The sequence below is a fragment of the Clupea harengus genome, chromosome 2, assembly GCF_900700415.2.
Source record: "Clupea harengus chromosome 2, Ch_v2.0.2, whole genome shotgun sequence".
Lineage (NCBI taxonomy): Eukaryota > Metazoa > Chordata > Actinopteri > Clupeiformes > Clupeidae > Clupea > Clupea harengus.
The window spans coordinates 20,094,960-20,113,843 of NC_045153.1; the positions used below are offsets into that span (position 1 = coordinate 20,094,960).

The 18,884-nt window shown below is 42.9% G+C and overlaps 1 protein-coding gene across 35 annotated transcripts in view; it reads right to left on the reverse strand.

Moving 5' to 3' along the window:
- ttn.2 (titin, tandem duplicate 2) overlaps window positions 1-18,884 on the reverse strand; it is a 165,092-nt gene that overhangs the window by 43,723 nt on the left and 102,485 nt on the right. For all 35 annotated transcript variants that reach the window (XM_031586121.1, XM_031586105.1, XM_031586214.1 and 32 more), the window contains 40 exons: window positions 18,352-18,660; window positions 18,074-18,255; window positions 17,817-17,946; window positions 17,425-17,724; window positions 16,989-17,306; window positions 16,584-16,880; window positions 16,163-16,462; window positions 15,756-16,070; window positions 15,497-15,645; window positions 15,235-15,385; window positions 14,853-15,134; window positions 14,456-14,758; window positions 13,915-14,217; window positions 13,524-13,805; window positions 13,083-13,382; window positions 12,671-12,976; window positions 12,271-12,579; window positions 11,859-12,140; window positions 11,476-11,775; window positions 11,084-11,377; window positions 8,025-10,982; window positions 7,421-7,933; window positions 7,025-7,309; window positions 6,608-6,907; window positions 6,215-6,517; window positions 5,766-6,041; window positions 5,364-5,663; window positions 4,946-5,248; window positions 4,549-4,848; window positions 4,170-4,460; window positions 3,742-4,044; window positions 3,341-3,643; window positions 2,953-3,258; window positions 2,537-2,824; window positions 2,148-2,438; window positions 1,722-2,009; window positions 1,039-1,626; window positions 822-926; window positions 481-678; window positions 47-343 (listed from right to left, as the gene is read on the reverse strand). In XM_031586121.1, coding sequence (XP_031441981.1) covers window positions 47-343; window positions 481-678; window positions 822-926; window positions 1,039-1,626; window positions 1,722-2,009; window positions 2,148-2,438; window positions 2,537-2,824; window positions 2,953-3,258; window positions 3,341-3,643; window positions 3,742-4,044; window positions 4,170-4,460; window positions 4,549-4,848; window positions 4,946-5,248; window positions 5,364-5,663; window positions 5,766-6,041; window positions 6,215-6,517; window positions 6,608-6,907; window positions 7,025-7,309; window positions 7,421-7,933; window positions 8,025-10,982; window positions 11,084-11,377; window positions 11,476-11,775; window positions 11,859-12,140; window positions 12,271-12,579; window positions 12,671-12,976; window positions 13,083-13,382; window positions 13,524-13,805; window positions 13,915-14,217; window positions 14,456-14,758; window positions 14,853-15,134; window positions 15,235-15,385; window positions 15,497-15,645; window positions 15,756-16,070; window positions 16,163-16,462; window positions 16,584-16,880; window positions 16,989-17,306; window positions 17,425-17,724; window positions 17,817-17,946; window positions 18,074-18,255; window positions 18,352-18,660 — 14,208 coding nt within the window. The remainder of the gene's footprint in view (window positions 1-46; window positions 344-480; window positions 679-821; window positions 927-1,038; window positions 1,627-1,721; window positions 2,010-2,147; window positions 2,439-2,536; window positions 2,825-2,952; window positions 3,259-3,340; window positions 3,644-3,741; window positions 4,045-4,169; window positions 4,461-4,548; window positions 4,849-4,945; window positions 5,249-5,363; window positions 5,664-5,765; window positions 6,042-6,214; window positions 6,518-6,607; window positions 6,908-7,024; window positions 7,310-7,420; window positions 7,934-8,024; window positions 10,983-11,083; window positions 11,378-11,475; window positions 11,776-11,858; window positions 12,141-12,270; window positions 12,580-12,670; window positions 12,977-13,082; window positions 13,383-13,523; window positions 13,806-13,914; window positions 14,218-14,455; window positions 14,759-14,852; window positions 15,135-15,234; window positions 15,386-15,496; window positions 15,646-15,755; window positions 16,071-16,162; window positions 16,463-16,583; window positions 16,881-16,988; window positions 17,307-17,424; window positions 17,725-17,816; window positions 17,947-18,073; window positions 18,256-18,351; window positions 18,661-18,884) is intronic.

Here is an 18,884-nt window from a genome sequence, read left to right on the forward strand (position 1 = left end):
CATTTTCTCAAATTCATACAGTACGTACTGTTTAAAAGGTACTCACCGTATTCATCTTTGCAGACAAGACTATCAGTTTGCTCAGATGGAACACTGACTGCACCGGCTGCATTCTTTGCTCTAATCCTGAATTCAACCTTGCAGCCCTCTGCCAGATCAGTCACTGTGTATGCACATTCCTGGATATTCACATGATTGGCTTTCATCCATGCTTTTCCTGGCTGTTCCAGTTTCTCAACAAAGTAACCAGTCAGTTTGTGACCACCATCATACTTGGGTGCGGTCCAGACCAGTGTAACTGAGTTTCTTGTAACATTGATAACATCTGGTTTACCAGGAGGATCTAAAGGAGGAAAGACATTTCACAATGACAACGTAATACAAATATGTTATTGCTATGGAAAACATATCCAGACTAACAGAGGTGATAATTAAGTATGATACTGATCTGTTTATTTGTTGAAAAAGTTATTGACTCACCAATAGGATCAAGTGCAACAACAGGCTCTGTAGTTTTGCTTGGTTTTCCAAGACCCGCCCTATTCAAGGCAATAACTCTAAATTCATACTCCAGGCCTTCAATCAAACTGGTCACTCTGTACTCCTTCACTCTGAGGGGGATCTTGCAAGCTCTCTTCCACATCAAACTGTTTCTTTCCTTAAACTCAACATGATATCCTGTGGACAATGGGCATAATGAACATATTGTACATACAACATAACTCATCACACGATAACACGCAATATCATACACACAGTACTGCTGATGGCAATAACAACAAAGTAGTGATCATTTTAACAGTAATAGTAATAATTTGCACCTGTAATTGGAGAGCCACCCGTTTCTTTTGGATCTGACCAAGTCAGAATAGCTGACTCATGACGGATGCTGATGATTTCTGGCGCAGCTGGAGCATCAGGCACATCTGGTATCAAAAAGAAAATGTTATGGCTTTACAAAGCACAGAAGGACAAAGAGTTGGTGAACAGTTTTTATTCTATTGACAATCATCACACTATCAAAATGGTTGAACTCACCAAATGGATGCTTGGCAATAATTGGGTCAGATCTGAGCCAATCGCCAACTCCATATTTGTTCTCCGCGAACACTCTGAAGATGTACTCAGTACCATCATGGAGTCTCATCACTCGCATGGAAGTCTTCTGGAGAGCTGAAGCAACAGTAACCCACTTACTGGCTGTGGTGTGTCTCTTCTCCACAATGTAGTTGGAGACCTCTGAGCCACCATCATCCTTTGGTGGACCCCATTCAAGTGTTATTGCATCTGCAGTGATTTCATCAAACACGATCGGACCTGTAGGCAGTCCTGGCTTGCCAACAACCTTCAGGTCAATGACTGCCTCTTTGGTGCCACCACTGTTCCTCACAACAAGACCGAATTTGTCAGCATCACCCCGCTGGATGTCACGGATAAGCAAAGTAGAGATGCCAGGAGCAGATTCAACAGACATCCTTCCACTGTCTGACAGAGTAATACCACCCTTCTTCCAGATAGCAACGGGGGCGGGCATGCCACTAACAGGGATGTTAATGCGTACAGTGCTGCCCTCCTTTGCCACATAGCAACCATCTGGCACATGTGTGAGGTCAGCATTTGGTAGAACTGTAATAAATAGAATAATAAGTGTGTTAAAGAAAATCAATGTATGCAGAGTATCGTTTTATTCTGATGTATGGCTTACAATCATGATTACTTACCCATCTGATCTTTAGCAAGCACAGTGACATCGGTTGGAGGACCCTCTAAAGATTCATTGACGGCTTTGATTCTGAAAGTGTACTCCTTTCCTTCTTCAAGGCTGCCGACAGTGAACTGGTAGAGCCTAGATTTCATCAGTTCTTTCCATTTTTCTTCCCCTTCACTGATTTGCAAAACATAGGCAACAATGTGGCTTCCACCATCACTAACTGGTTTCTTCCAGCCAAGTGTGACTGAATCCTTAGTGATATCGGCAGGCTTGAAGTCCAATACTGGTCCAGGTTGTTCTGAAATTACATGTTTGTATAGGGGTTACAAAGAGTGACCTCTTAATCATATAAGGACTGATTGCTGCCTCTGGCTCACGAGATAAACAGTCATTAGAATGCTTTCCTAGAAGAAAAGTTTCTTATGAAAATATTCACCTGAAGCTTTGACTGGTCCGGCGGTATCACAACCCTCCCCAACACCATAGGTGTTCTCAGCAGACACTCTGAAACAGTAAGCCATTCCTTCTTCCAAGTTTGGAACTCTAAACGATGTTTTAGGCCATTCAGGGGCAACACAGGTCCATGCCTTTCTCTCTGCAAGGCGCTTCTCAACAACATAACTCTTTACAGGGCTTCCACCATCAATAGGTGGAGGAGCCCAAGATATAAATGCATGGCTCTTTGAAGTCTCCTTGACAATTAGATCAACAGGTGGTCCAGGTGTATCTATAGCAAATGACAAAAATTGATTACATATTCACATAAATGATCACAACGATAGGGTACCAGAGGTTTAAATGTATAGTATTTGTCATGCATCTTACCAAGGACCTTGACAATAATGATGTAGGACTTTGATCCACTGCTGTTTTCAAGAGAAAGGATATATTTGCCAGCATCATATCGGTTGACATTCTCACACTGCACATATGTGTCCCACTCTGTTGAGTTGATCATGAGCCCATCTCGCTCCTTGATATTGGCATTAAATTTGGTCCAAGTCACTTTGGGTGCAGGGCGACCCCTCAGTGGCACATAGAGTCTCATTGTAACTCCAGCACGGAGCACAAGGACCTTCCTAAGATCTGCATCAAGCTCACCCTCAGGAGCAACTGCAAAATAGATTAAAAAAAAATGAATTTGCAAAAAACAACAACAAAAATACAAGGTAAATGTATCCTATTATGCTATTTTATTACATTCTATTATTTGAAAACGTTTCTTAAATGATCACACATACTCAAGATGTCTTGGGCCATATGATTTCCAGGAACGTCACTGGGTTCACCAAATCCAATCTTATTCACTGCAAGGACACGGAACTGGTACTCTGTGTTATCCATAAGACCCGTCACCACGAACTTTGTGATCTGGAGATCCTTTGGAACATTGCACCTCATCCAGTCTTCAGACTCTGCTCTCTTGAACTCCACTTGATAGCCCAAGATCTCACATCCACCATCATAAGCTGGTTTTGTCCAAGAAAGGCTAATGCTGCTGTGTGTGGAGTCGACAACCTTCGGGAAAGCAGGAGGTCCAGGGGGATCTATTGGAGAAATGATATACAGATTAGTGATGCATTTGGCGCCCTAAGACTGATCATTTGGAGTAATCAATGTATTACTTACACAAAGGATCCAGTGCACATGCAGAATTGCATGGATCACTTGGTTTCCCAAGGCCTGCTTTGTTGAGGGCAGTTACTCTGAACTCGTACTCTGTTCCCTCTGTGAGGCTGCTTGCCTTTATGGTTCTGTCTATCACCGGTTTGCGGTTGACTTTAGTCCAGGTGAGCTCTTCAGCTTCACGTTTTTCAACTATGTATCCAATGATGGGTGCACGGCCATCATCTTTGGGTGCCTTCCATGTGACAGTCATCTGATTGCACATGATGTTTGTAATGATTGGAGGATCAGAAGGCCCGGGAACACCTTAATATTTAAAAGACAAAATATTTGATGAGTATATCTGAAAAGAACACATAAATATTCAAGATGTGGAAAAAAACTGAAAACATGCAAAATCTTACCGAATGGATTCCTTGCAATTACACTGTCAGTGACAATGGGATCACCAACACCATACTTGTTTTCAGCACTGACACGGAACTCGTACTCATGGCCCTCGATCAGTTTCTCCACTGAAGAGTTTGTGATCTGCCCATTTACATTGGCTGTGACTTGAGCCCAGTTGGCTCTGCTTGTCTCACGTTTGTCTACAATGTAGTTGATTATTTCAGAGCCACCATCTGCCACAGGTTGTTCCCATCTTATTTTAACGCGGTCTGCAAAGATGTGGCTGACCTTGATTGATGCTGGAGGTCCGGGTTTGTCTGTAGAAAACAAAACAATGAGTTTAGTTTGAATTAATCGGCAACAGAGAAAATATTGAATAATACAAGTTAACCAAGTTCATGATTGTTAAGAATGATACAGTTCATACATTTAGTTCACTTACCAAGAACCTTGAGTCTAATGTTGCTAGATTTGGCCATTCCACTTGGATTCTCAGCAATAATAGTATAGTCTCCGGTTTCCTTCCTGGCTACAGCAAACATTTCCAGACTGAACATGTGTCTGTCCTGTTTCATCTTCATTCCCTCAATCAGCTTCAGTGGTTCGCCGTTCCTTTTCCATGAAACCTTCGGGAATGGTTTTCCATAGACTTCAGCTTGAAGTGTCACATTTGCACCAGCCTTCACTATGATCAGGTTCTTCATGTCAAGGCCGATCTCAAGTCTTGGTGGAACTAAAATGAAAAAAGTAGCACTCCGTATTAAAATCCCAAGGTCTTAAATGAATGCCTAAGTCAGGTTTAATACATAAGGAAAGCTTACCAGTTTCTGCTATCACAGGAATGGGGTCTGATTCCTCAGAGGGCAAACTCTGATTAATTGCTGTCTTTGCAATTATTCTGAATTTGTACTGAGAACCTTCCTCAAGTCCAGTAACAATGAAGTTCTCCTTTGGCACATTCTGACAGTTGGCATTATGGCGTACCCACGTTTCTCCAGGTACCTTCTGTGATTCAGCATAATATCCAATGAGCTTGCTGCCTCCATCATTTTCTGGACGGTTCCATACAAGAGCCACTGAAGTCCTTGTCACATCAATGGCCTCTGGTTTGCCAGGTGGATCTGAGGAAATGAATAATTATAATACAATTCACAGTCAATTTAGTTATTTCATAAGTATACAAAAAGTATTTATCTAAAATAAAATTATGTTACTCACCAACTGCAGTCCTTGCTGTGATGAAATCAGTCTGCTTGCTTGGTTTACCCTGACCTGCCTTGTTGAGGGCAGACACCCTGAAGGTATACTCAAGACCTTCAATTAAGCTATAGCAAGTGTATCCTGTTGAACGAACTAAGGCCTCATTAGCCTTAACCCAGAGCAAGCTGTTTCTCTCTTTGCGTTCAATACAGTATCCAGACAGTGGGCTGCCACCATCACTGGATGGTGTCTCCCAGGTGAGGATCACAGAGTCTCGGTTAACCGTCACGAGAGTGAGATTTCTTGGCTCACTAGGAGTGTCTGAAATAAAATAATTCAACAGTCAACAAACAGTCAACATACATATGATGATTAGACGAAGAGGAAAAAATATTGAAATGCATTTTCAGCATGGTTGAATTGGATGGAAATTCACCGAAGGGATGTCTTGCAATCATCTTCTCTGAGTAAATAGGCTCTGAAATGCCAAAGCGGTTCTCTGCACGCACACGGAAACCATATTCATTTCCTTGAGTGAGCTTTCCAATTCTGCAGGTGGTCTGGGTGCAAGAGGCGGACGCTGTGACCCAGTCACCTCTGGATACATCACATTTCTCAATAATATAGTTAGTGATACTGCTTCCTCCATCCTCTTGTGGTTGATTCCATGACAAACTGCAAGCGTCAGTATCCACTTCTACTATTTCAAGAGGAGCCACAGGTGGACCAGGAATGTCTAACAAAAGAGATAAATGAAAATTTTTAATTTAAACTGATCACCATATGTTGCCATTTGTCATATTTGGTTGTGTATCAGTGGAGAACAATGTGAACTCACCCATAACAATGACTTTTATGATCTGGTTGACCTTTGAGACACTGTTCACAGCAGCAAGACTGTAGTAACCACTGTCCTTTCTGTTAACATCTTTGATGAAGAGGGTGGTGGTATTTTGGGTTCTTTGCACAAGCACACGGTTTGAAGTGATCAGGTCATCATTGCCAATCTTCCATTTTATGGAGGGTTGAGGTTTACCGGAAAACAGTGCCTCAATTTTCATCTTAGTTCCTGCCTTCACAGTGACTACATCTGGCACTATAAGCTTTGGTGCCACTGAAAGAAACACATCATATATGTAAATATAATATTGTAAAAAGAATATTGAAAGTATGTATACATTATATATATATGTGTATATATATATATATATATATATTTGTGTGTGTGTGTCTGTGTGATGTTAAAGAAAGTTTGTGATGTGATGTTGGAGAGTATTTGCTACGTACTTAGCTGTTCCTTGACCTCAAAGATTCCCTCAGCTTCTCTTGCAAGACTGCATCCAATTGCATTCCTTGCAGCCACTCTGAATCTGTACTTTGTATTTTCTTTCAGTCCAACAACAACAATGGTGAAATCTTTAACAACTGAATATGGTGTCCATTTATCCTCAGGCTGACCATCCTCTTGGTAATCAACAAGGTATCCATTGATTTTGGATCCACCATCTCTCAATGGTTTCAACCATCCCAGGGTTGCACAGTTCTTTGAAATTTCCAAAACATCCATTTTCTTAGGAGGATCAGGTTCACCTGTTTGAGTAAACCAAACAAATATTCATATGTGAAGACAAGTAATCACCAAAAGTAGTACTTCACTTTACTGTTAAGGCATTCACTTACTCATAGGATCAGTTGCCAGGTATGACTTAGGAGAATCTTTAGGTACACCAATGCCATACTTATTGACTGCCATGACCCGGAAGTAGTACTCAATTCCTGGTGAAAGATTTGTGATCTTGAAGCTTGTCTTCTTTATTTCATTGGTGCAGTTTGACCAAGTCTTCCTATCAACCTCACGCTTCTCGACAATGTAATTCAAGATTGGACTGCCACCATCATTATCAGGAGGTAGCCAAGCAAGCTGGCTTGATGTCTTTGTGACATCTGATGCTTCAAATCCACCAACTGGTCCAGGAGTGTCTATTTGTTTTAAAAAATGTTTTTAATTAATACATAAATGCATAGATATATATTTCATCACACAGTGTTCTCAAAGATAAACTGTTAAACTGTAATGTTACTGCAGTATTTGCTTACCTAAAACTTTCACACGCACAAACACTGCCTTCTCCCCAGAAGAGTTTGACAGTGTCAGGGAGTATCTTCCTGAATCCTCGCGGGTACTTTCAGGTATCATAAGGAAGGACATGGTATCCACCTGATCCACGTGCCCTCTGCGAAGAACGTTGTCTTCACCTATTCGTTTCCATGTTACTTTAGGAGCTGGTCTTCCTCTTATTGTTGCAAACAGTCTAATAGGGCATCCCGCTCTGACAGAAAATCCCTTCCTGAGACTAGCATCCAAGTCAATCTCTGGGGCCTCTGTAAGTGTTTAAGGTGAAAGGGAAATGAAAAGAAATGTATTTAAATATTTTTTACATAAGCATTTATTTTCACACCTGAAATGATCTATTGTTCAACTCAAGGGCTTACCAAGTATTTCCTTGGGTGACGCTGCCTCTTTCAGTTTTGCCGGGCGACCCCAGCCCATCTGGTTTTGAGCCGCAACTCGGAAATCATACTGCTTCTTCTCATCCAGATTTAGGATGGTAAACTCTGTGAGGACCAGAGCTCCACCAGTGTTACACTTCTTCCAAGCTGCCTTTGGATCCTTTGCAGGTTTCACCTTAACTTCACCTTCAGGCTTTTCACCTTCGGGCGTTTCACCTTCGGGCGTTTCACCTTCGGGCGTTTCACCTTCGGGCTTTTCACCTTCGGGCTTTTCACCTTCTACTTGTTCACCTTCTACCTGTTCACCTTCCACCTTTTCAACCACTTCAGCCACAGGCTTTTCAGGTTCAGGTTCTCCTTCAACCTTTTCCCTCATTTCCACAGAATATCCAATGATTGGAGCACCGCCATCATATACAGGCCTGACCCAGCCAAGTGAAATGCTAGTCTTTGTGCTGTCAGCCACCTTCAAGCTGCCAGGAGGACCAGGAGGTTCTGAAAAAGGCACAGAAATATTAATATAGATTTAAGACACAAATGAGAAAGAGAAAGAGAGGGGGAGAGAGAGAGATAGAGAAAAACATACCAATTGGATCTTTGGCAGCAACAGGTCTTGTGGGTTTGCTGGGCTCTCCCAAACCAACTTCATTTTCAGCCTTTACACGGAATTGATATTCATGGTTGGGGATCAAGTTTGTGACCTTCATACGTCTTTCTGAAATTGCACTCTTTGTAACTGGCACCCATTTGACGGCACGCTTCTCTTTCCTCTCCAGGATGTAGCCAGTGATAGACTTTCCTCCGTCATTCTCTGGAGGAGCCCATACAACGGTCATTTCCTCTTTGCCAATCTTAGTGATCTCTGGGATATTTGGTGGCCCAGGCTTGTTATACATGCTCCTGGCAGTAATGGCCTTGCTTTCAATGGCAGGACCTGTGCCCATTTTGTTTTCAGCCCTGACCCTGAAGATGTACTCATTTCCTTCTACAAGACGAGTGACATTGCAGTAGCTGGTGACAACGGAGGCTGAGTAAGTGGACCAAACCATTCTTCTGGTTTCACATTTCTCCAGGATGTAGCTGTCAACCTCACAGCCACCATCATCCTCTGGTGGATCCCAAACAACTCTGCACTTGTCAACTGAAATGCCAGAAATCTTCAAGTCCCTCACAGGGCCTGGTATGTCCAGAACATTAATGTTGGCATAGGCTGTGAAGGTGCCAGCTGGATTTGTGGCTGTAATCACATACTTTCCAGTATCACCACGCTTGGATTTGGACAAGAGGAATTTGGAATAATCAGTGCCATTTTCAACAGAAATCCTAGGATTGTCAGCTGTACATCTGTCTTTGAACCATTTAACCTCTGGTGTTGGTTTGCCTCTGATATTAGCTTCCAGTCTGACAGATTCACCTGCCTTTACCACAGTGGTGCCAGAAAATTTCAAGTCAATAACTGGTTTCTGGATATCTTCTTTGACAAGAATCTCACCTGTCTTCACCCAGTTGCTTTCTCCTCCATCATTTACAGTTTGAACCCTGAAAACGTACATTTGGTTCTCAACACATTTGTCCACAGTGAAGAATGTATCTTTGAGCAGTGTTTCAATGTTCAGTTCCTCCCACTCTTCAGCCCCTTTGGCTTTCCTCTCCAAATTGTAGAATAGATTTGGACATCCTCCATCATAGTCTGGTTTTCTCCATCTAAGGGAGACTGTGTTCTTACCAACGTCAGTGACACGGAAGTTCTCTGGCTCGCCAGGCTTCTCCATGCGATCAATGGCAAGGGTTGGTACCTTTGTCTCTGCTGTTGGCCCAGGGCCGCATTTGTTTGCTGCAGAGACGCGGAAGAAGTACTCATGGCCTTCCATTAGTTTTGCCTTGATCATGCGGTTTGTGCACACAGATGAAATTACAGCCCATGCTCTCACATTGGGTTCACGCATCTCAATGACGTAATGACTGATTTCAGTGCCGCCATTGTCCTCAGGAGTATCCCAGCATACCATGCAAGAATGCCTGCTCACATATGTCACTCTCAGATTCTGACAGTGTCCAGGTCTGTCTAAGACATTTACGGTAACAGTTGCTGTTGCTTCACCACTGGCATTGACAGCTTTGAGAACATACTGACCATGATCTCCTCTCTTGGCCTCTTTGATGTGGAAGTGAACAACTGGGAAGTTAACTGTGATTGTGGTACGCTTGTCTTTTTCCAAAATGTTCTCACCCTTGGACCATGTAATTTCTGGGTCAGGTCTTGCCTTAATATAGCCTATGATGTTAATGTTATGCCCAACCCTTACAGTTAAATGTGTGCGGCATGTTGCATCCATCTCGATCTCTGGAGGGATCAAGATGTCCTGAGCGATGACAGATTCTGGAATTTCTCTAGTTTCACCATCTCCAATCATGTTCACTGCTCTGACACGGAACCTGTACTCAATGCCCTCTTCAAGGCCTGTGACCATGAATGCACATAGTTTAATCAGGTCATCCTTTTTGCAGTTCTCCCATTCACCAACGGCCTTCTGCATCTCCAGAACATATCCCAAGACAGGGCTGCCACCGTCCTTGGTAGGCTTGATCCAGACCAGGTCAGCATGTGACTTACTGTAGTCTTTCACTTTCGGATTGACTGGGGGTCCAGGCACAGTGATTTGTCGACTGGGCTTAGCGGGATCTGAAGTTTGAGAAGGACCACTGTAGCCAACAATGTTTTCTGCAAAGACTCTGAACTCATAGCTAGTTCCCTCATAAAGTCCAAGCACTTTGTACCTAAGATCCTTGCAAGGTGTCTTATTCACTCTAATCCATTTTCCTCCAACATGTCTACGCTCAATAAGGTATCCACTAATTGAACTGCCACCATCATACAAGGGCATGGTCCAACCAAGAGTCAAAGAATCTTCAGACAGGTCAGACACAGTTGGTTTACCAGGATGAGCAGGTGCTTCAAATGAGTGCTCGGCAACAGTAGGTGCACTTTCAAGAGGAAGACCGATGCCAATCTTGTTTTCTGCACGAATACGCACAACATACTCAACACCCTTCTGGAGACGGCTAATCTTTAATTTGGTGCTGGTACTGCCAGAGCTCACTCCACCCCAGGTTTCTTTCTTGGCTTCTCTCTTCTCAACAATGTAGTTTATGACCGGGCTACCACCATCATTCTTAGGAGGACGCCAGTCAATAAGCATGTACTCTGGAGTGACCTCAAGGATATTGACAGGGCCAATTGGTGCGTCTGGGACATCAAGAACTGTAATATTCAAAGCTACAGTCTTGCTTCCAGCAGCATTTGAGACGGTGAGAAGATAAATTCCAGTGTGATCTCTTGTACATTCTGAAATGGTGAGGATGGAGGAGTAGTTGTCAGTGTCCAATTTGATGTTCCCTTCACTCACAATTTCTTCGCCATCAATGGCCCATTTTGCAGAGGGAGTAGGTATGCCTCTCATAATGGCAGGCATCCTAATTGTGCTTCCAGCTTTGACAATTATTCCTTCAATCAGTTTCACATCAACCTCAACAATAGGAGCCACTGTAAAAAAGAAAAGAAAAACACACATGATAGTAAGTAAATAGTTGCTATAAAGAGTAATTTAATAACCATTAATACAAATAAATACAAATAAAACTTACCAAGTTTTTCCTGGCATAGGACAGGAACCGTGGTATCTGGTCGGCTAAGACCAATGGCATTCTCAGTCTTCACACGGAACCTATAGGTCTTGCCTTCCTCAAGCCCTGTCACATGGCATTCAGGAATACTGACTGTATTAAAGATAATCCAGTCTCTCTCTCCCTCCTCTTGGTACTCAACCAAGAATCCAGTGATATCACTTCCACCTGTGCGATCTGGCCAATTCCACTTAAGCCACACCTCTGTTTTGTCTACATCTACATGATGCAAGTCCTTTGGTGGTCCAGGTGGGACTATGAAAACAAAGATCAATAAGATCAGTTCAATATTCACACATACAAATCACAAACGTAAACTATAAGACTACGTTTCGTTAAAATGATGTACTTACACAGAGGATTCATGGCTTTGGCAGCTTTGGTTGTCTCAATATATTCACTTCTGCCAAACTGATTCTCAGCAGCAACACGGAACAAGTAGGAAGTGCCCTCCATCAGGTGCTTAAGCATCATGCTGCGCTTCTTGGAGGTTGAGCACACTGGCACCCATTGTGCTGCTGATGCATCCTTCTTTTCCACCACAAAGTTAGTGATGCGAGCTCCACCGTTATCCTCTGGGTCTTTCCAAGAGAGTTGAGCTGAGTCACATCTGACATCAGATACCCTCAGGTGCTGAATAGGACCAGGTTTGTCTGAAATTACAGAAATAAAATGTTACCTCAAGGAAACATTTTTTACCACAAACTAAGTGCAAAGGGAAGTGCTTCTCACTTACCAAGGACAAGCACTGTGCATGTGGCTGTTTTAGATCCAGCAGGATTCTCCACAGTCAGTGTGTAATCACCACAGTCTTCACGGGTACAGAAACGCATCTCCAACTTGGTTGTCGATCCAGCTGTGGTCATTTCAGTTCTTGGAGGCACTTCTGCCTCATTCTTTTGCCATGTGATTGTTGGGAAGGGTATTCCCTTGACTTCAGCAATAAGTGCGATGTGTGTTCCTGCCATGGCCTTCACCTCTCTTGTCATACTAGCATCCAGAATAAGCTCTGGTGGCTCTGTTTATGGGGAAGATGAAAATGTACATTAAACAAAATATACACACACACACACACACACACACACACACACATACACACACACACCCACTCGATATTAAAATGTGCATGATTTATTGGTATTAATTACCAAGTCTGTCCGTTGCTCTCACAGGTTCCTTGACAGAAGTAGGCTCAGATTCACCAGCAGCGTTCACAGCTTTCACTCTGAACCTGTACAGCTCGCCATCCTCCAAGTCGATGATCTTGAACTGTGTCTCCTGGCAGGAGTCAGGAGTTTGATTGACCTGAAGCCACTCTTCATCTCCAGCTTTCTGATATTCAAGAAGATATCCGAAGATTTTGCCTCTTCCACAGTCAAGTGGTGGCTTCCAGGCAAGAGTGACAGAGTCCTTTGTATGGTCAATGGCCTCCACTTTAACAGGTGGGCTTGGAATAACTGTAACCAAAAAAAATTGTTAGAGTTTTTTTTTTCATAATGCTGTTATACTGTATTCTAGATGAATATGTAAACTAAGAATATCACATACCAATGGGATCCTTGGCAAAGATGGGCTTTGATGGAACACTTGGGTCACCCACGCCAACAACATTTTCGGCACTGACGCGGAACTCGTATTCACAGCCAGGCAGGAGATCCGGAACCCAGTACTCGGTGCTGGGGAAGATGCGTTCCTTTCCTGTCCGTACCCATCTGTTGGCCATTGTCTCTTTCCTCTCCACTACATAGTTGGTGACAGGCTTGCCGCCATCAACAGCTGGTGGTTCCCAGGTGATGAGAGCGGTGTCCTTGTAGGTCTCCTTCACCATGGGCTGTGAGGGTGGGTCAGGTACCTCTGTTAATGGGAACAAAACAGAGATGTTATGACACCATTGTGTTATTGAGTGAAATGACAAGGAAACTGTAGCTTGGAGTTGGTGATATCACCAATGGACACTTACTGAACACATCCCTTGCTTTTGTCTCAGCAGACAGCAATGGGTCACTAATGCCATGGATGTTCTGAGCACAGATTCTGATGATGTAGTCACGTCCCTCAATGAGTTTGGGAACTTTGCATGATGTCCTGGTGCAGGCCTCTGTGACAGGCATCCAGAGGTCTCTGTTTGAGTCTCTCTTCTCTACAATGTAGTTGGAGATTGCACATCCACCATCATCCAGTGGAGGATTCCAAGAAATGACCATGTAATTTCTGTAGATTTCATCAAAGACAACTGGACCCTCTGGAGGTTGTGGGCGATCTGGAGAAATAGTTCACACATTAATTATTTAACCATAGATTTAACACATAATAATTGTTTAAAACAAATACATTAGTATCTTGAATATTAAATAAAATTGAATAAAGTCAGAAATGAGCCACTGGAATTCTATCAACTTACCGACAACTGTCACTGTGCAGATTCCCTTGCATGAACCAATGGAGTTCTCCAGAATGACTGTGTATTTTCCACTGTGCTCACGCTTGGCCTTAGTCATGTTCAAGCACAGGGACTTTGAGGTATGTGAGAATGTGAGGACATCGTCTGCCTTAAGCTCCTCTTCCTCCTTCATCCATTTAACCGTTGGTTCTGGCTTTCCTTTGTACCGGCTTTGCATGAGGCATGGTTCCCCAACACGCACTGTAATCCTCTCACGGAAATCCAAGTCGAGGGATGGAGGTGCTGTTGATCACAAGAAAAAAAGGAAATAAAAAAAATCGGATAATTACATTGCATTGTCAAAATACAAAAATGCTTGCTTTATCCTATTATAAAATAAAGAAGCACTTACCAAGTTCATCTTTGCAAGTTACTGGTTTCGTGCTGAAAGAGGGCTTGCCCTGACCAACTGCATTCACAGCACTGACACGGAACTCATAAGAGGAGTTATTTTTAAGACCCTCATATGTGAATTTTCTTTCCATCAACGTGTCTTCAGAGATGCGGGTAAAGTTGTCCTTTCCGATCAGACGAGCCTCAAGAACGTAACTTGTGATATCTGTGCCACCATTATACTTTGGTGGTTTCCATGCTACACTGATTTTGTCTTTCCTGACAGCTGTAATGTGCAGATCTTCTGGACGTTCAGGAAGTGCTATAAAACATTAATTTAAAAGCATGAGATATATGCAGCCCTTACTATGGTGCAAAGTGCGAATGGATTATGAATGACTTATGCATATGGTACTGAATGTTATGATTTGTTTAAATAAAATAGATTTGGATTAATAAATCCATTCCAAACATTCTTCATTCATGTTTTGTGGCATTGATATTACTTTGAATGTTAAAACCTGGCCACCTCAAACAATCTTTCAACAGGTGTCACTTACAAATTGGATCCTTGATTGTCACTTGTTTTGCTGTGTCGATGAAAGGACCTCTTCCAATGATGTTTTCAGCTGCAATTCTGAAGAAGTATCCCTTTCCATCTATCAGACCCTGTACCACAGCATTGTTTCTGGTGACAGTGTATGAAACTGTGGTATAGCCTCTGCGGTCAGACTCTCTCTTCTCAATGACGTAGTTGGTGATCGCTGAGCCACCATCATCTTCAGGTGTGTACCAGGTCAACTTGCAGGAATCATTTGTGAGATTCTCACCAGAGAAGGGCTCACCCACAGGGCCAGGAACATCTAATGGGAAAAAAAACAATGTTTCTCACATAATGCTAATCCCCATAGGTTCTGTGAAATAGTGAATAGTCTGCAACAATATTGAAAGACTTACCCAAGACCTCAACAATGACGGCCTTCCTTCTCTCTCCTCCTTCGTTTTTGGCAGTTAGGGTGTAAATGCCTTGATGGTGTCTCCTGCATCCCTTGATTACCAAAGCTGAGCTGATAGCAGTAGTTTCCACAGCAGCCTCTTTGGGCAAGGGCGCATCATCCCTGGTCCAGATTATCTCTGGGGCGGGTTTCCCTGATACATAGGCCAAGATACGGATAACCCCTCCGGCATGGACAACAATCTTCTCCTTTACAGTGGCGTCCAGATCGACCTCAGGGGCAACTGGAAAGAAAAGTCCAAATTAAATAAAAATTGGATGAGGTTTGGAAAAGAGAAAGGAGACCGCAAACACATGAGTGGGTGGGTAATTGCCAATACTTACTTGTTCTGTCCTTGACTTCAATTACTTCCTCGACATCACCAGGTTCGCCAACACCAGCAGCATTCACTGCTCTGACCCTGAATCTGTAGAGTCCAAGTTCCTTCAGTCCAGGAACAACAAACTTGGTACCTCTGATTTCCTTATCTTTAGCCTTGGGAGGACAAGAGGAAGGAAGTCAATTAGCCAGTGGTTGCAAACTCCATCAGTTTTATAGTAATCTGCACTCATTAAATAAATAGATAGCGAGATATATCAACATTACCTTCTCCCATTCCTCCTGTCCTTCCTCTTTGTACTCAACAAAGTATCCAGTGATCTTAGAACCACCATCCACAAGTGGTGGAATCCATTCAAGGTCGACAGTTGACTTTGTGCAGTCTGTAACCTTGGGAGTAGGTGGTCCAGGAGGAGCTGAAAATTAGAAATATATCATAAATTAAAATACAAAATGGTAAATGAAAAAGTGACAAAACTAAATTAAACAAAAGTATATAACAACAGACGATCAAATCATGACATACCAATGGGGTCTCTTGACATCATTGGATCTGATGGGACACTTGGCAGTCCACATCCAGCAGAATTTATGGCAGTGACACGGAACTGGTACATTGCCCCCTCCAGGAGTCCACTGACATCGTCAGTTTGTCCCAAAGGCATAATTCTAATGGGGTCACGGTTGACTTTAGTCCAGCGCTTGCCTGTTGTCTCCTTGCGTTCCAGCCAGTATCCTGTGACTGGGGACCCACCATCGTATTCAGGCGGCTCCCAATCGACTGTCATTGACTCAATGGTTACATCTGTGACAGTAGGCTTCTCACATTGGCCAGGAACAGCTTTGAAGAGAAAGAATTCAAACCGAGGTTAAGACTAATCACAACATGAAATAAAAAAAAATAAAAAAAACGGTTTTAAAAATGTTACATACTGAAAAGATTTCTGGCTTTCTCCGGTTCACTGTAGAGTGGTGGTCCGACTCCAAATTTGTTCTGAGCCATGATGCGGAACTCATATTCATGGCCCTCTGTGAGTCTCTGCACTGTGTAAGCGCATTCTTTGGGATCACTGGTGACGTGCACATAGGTCTTCCTGTTGTCCTCACGCTTCTCAATAACATAGTTTGTGATCTTTGAGCCACCATCATCTGTAGGTGGTTGCCAAGTCATTGAAATCCTCTCAGCAAAGATTTCTCCAAACTTGATTGGTCCAATGGGTATTCCAGGTCGGCCTAAGATTGTGTGGTTATGGCACGGTATTGTTACACATACAAAATACATACTCTGCTTTTGTATACAGTGGCTGTATAATGATATGCTTGTATAATTTGAAATATTCAAACAATACATTACCTAGTACAGTGAGTTTGAGGTCCTTGGATGCCTTGCCAATACTGTTGGTGGCAGTGAGTGTGTACACAGCACTGTCATCTCTCTTACTCTGTTGAATCAGTAGGGTGCATTTTTCATTCCCAACGATTTTGTTGACGTGCTGACCATACTGCACAATGGCCTTTTCCTCGGGCTTGTCCAAAGGAGCCTTCTGCCAAACAAGAGAGGGGAATGGGCAGCCCTGAATTTTGGCTACGATGTTGACATCAAAGCCTTCAGCACCCTCCACGGCCTCCTTGAGTTCAATAGTTGGAGCACCTGAAATAACGAACAATAATTAATAATTGTAAAGGTAAGTGGCCTGTAAATGTCAGTATACTGAAATTATAGTATGTAGTATTCTAAAAACTCCTACAGTCAACGTACATGTTTGGTCTTTGATCACAATGGGTCCAGCTGTGCCGGATGGTCTGCTAGGACCAGCCTCGTTCACAGCCTTGACACGGAATTCATACTCTCCACCCTCTTTGAGCTCCTCAACAATGAAGATGGTCTCTTCCACCTCACGCTTGTTGCACTGTTTCCAGGTCTCTTTCGTTGGGCCGCTGGTGTCCCAGCTCAGGCGCTCGATGATGTAGTGCTTCACTGGAGCACCGCCATTGTTCTTGGGGGGCTTCCAGGTCAAGGTCACAGTGTCCTTGGTGACAAGATTGATCTTCACATTTGTTGGAGGATCAGGAATATCTTAAAAGAAAAACATGAGGAATAGTGAATTAAAATATTGCCAATGGTTAATTAGGCAGCATTCTAATTACATACACATACAAAGTTAATATTTATGTATGTTAATGATGTCACTCACAAATAGGATCTCTGGCCCTGGCAGGCTCCTTGGTCTCTGTTAATGGGCCCATGCCGAGGCGATTTTCAGCACGAACGCGGAAGAAGTATTCACTTCCTTCAACAAGTTTAGGCACAACAAAGGCCTGGCTGCAACAAGCTTGATGGACTACGGTCCACGCCTTTCCAGTGACAGCCTTCTTCTCAATGAAGTAGCTCTTGATTCTCTCGCCACCATCATTGTCAGGCAGCTTCCAGATGAGTCTGCATGTGGCTCTAGTGATGTCTGTCACTCTGAGCTCCTTTGGAGGGCCAGGCACATCTGACAACATATGACATTAAATGTCAGTGCTGTGTTCCTGCTTGAAGACCATGATAATTATGTGTGTGGTAGGAGATGCTGACATTACTTACCAAGCACGATCACCATTACATTGATATGTTTTTGTCCAGACTTGTTCTTCGCTGTGATCGTGTATCTGCCAGAATGGCTCCTCTCACTCACAGGCATTGTGATCACAGAAGTAGTGTCAGTGGATTCAACCTAAGAACAGATTAAATCGTTTGAGTAAGAATTACATTTTAATTTCAAATGTATTACAGTACTCTGATACAGTGCGTCTGAAGTCAAAGCAGTTTTTATGCAACCTCTCAAACCAAAATGACCATACCTGGGCCGCTACGGGCACTGTATGAAGGCGATCCTTCTTTACTGTCTTAGCTGGTCCAATAAACTCCCACGTAACCTTGGGTACAGGGCGACCGGTGATTCTAGCAGGGATTTTGAACATAGAACCAGCCCGAATGGACAACATGTCATGTGCAATAATATCCACCCAGATCTTTGGTCCCTCTGTGTAAGAAAAGCAAACCAAATTTTCATATTTAATTAAAAGTCTTAAAAAAGTATATTCTGTATTTTACCTGCTACTAGTAGTTCAAATGTTACCTTGAATATCCTCAAGAAGAACCTCAGTAGTTTGGGGGCTAGGCAGTGATTCTCCAATGTCATTCACGGCAACGATTCTGAACTTGTACCTCTTCAGCTCTCTGAGATTTGGCACAGTGAACTCTGTGGTTGGATGAGGATTCTCTGGATCATTCACACGGATCCAGCTGGAGGAACCCTCATCCTGAACCTCAATGATGTAGCCTTTAATGGGGCTTCCACCATCTTTAGCTGGTGGAACCCATGAAAGGGAGACACTGTGCTTGTTCTTGTCTGCGATTTCTGGCGCTGCTGGAATGCCAGGAATAGCTGTAACAAACAAACACAATGTTTCAGAGTTCATATGGGTTACCATAATTTTACATTTCTAGATCATTCTTAATTTTTCAAATCCATATTATTTTATAACGACTAATACCTTTTCACGATCTAACAAATATACATTATATACTTTTGCATAAACCTTTCCAAAGAAAATAGCATGCATTGTACATACAAAGTAATACAAAACATGACATGTGATACAGAAGTAA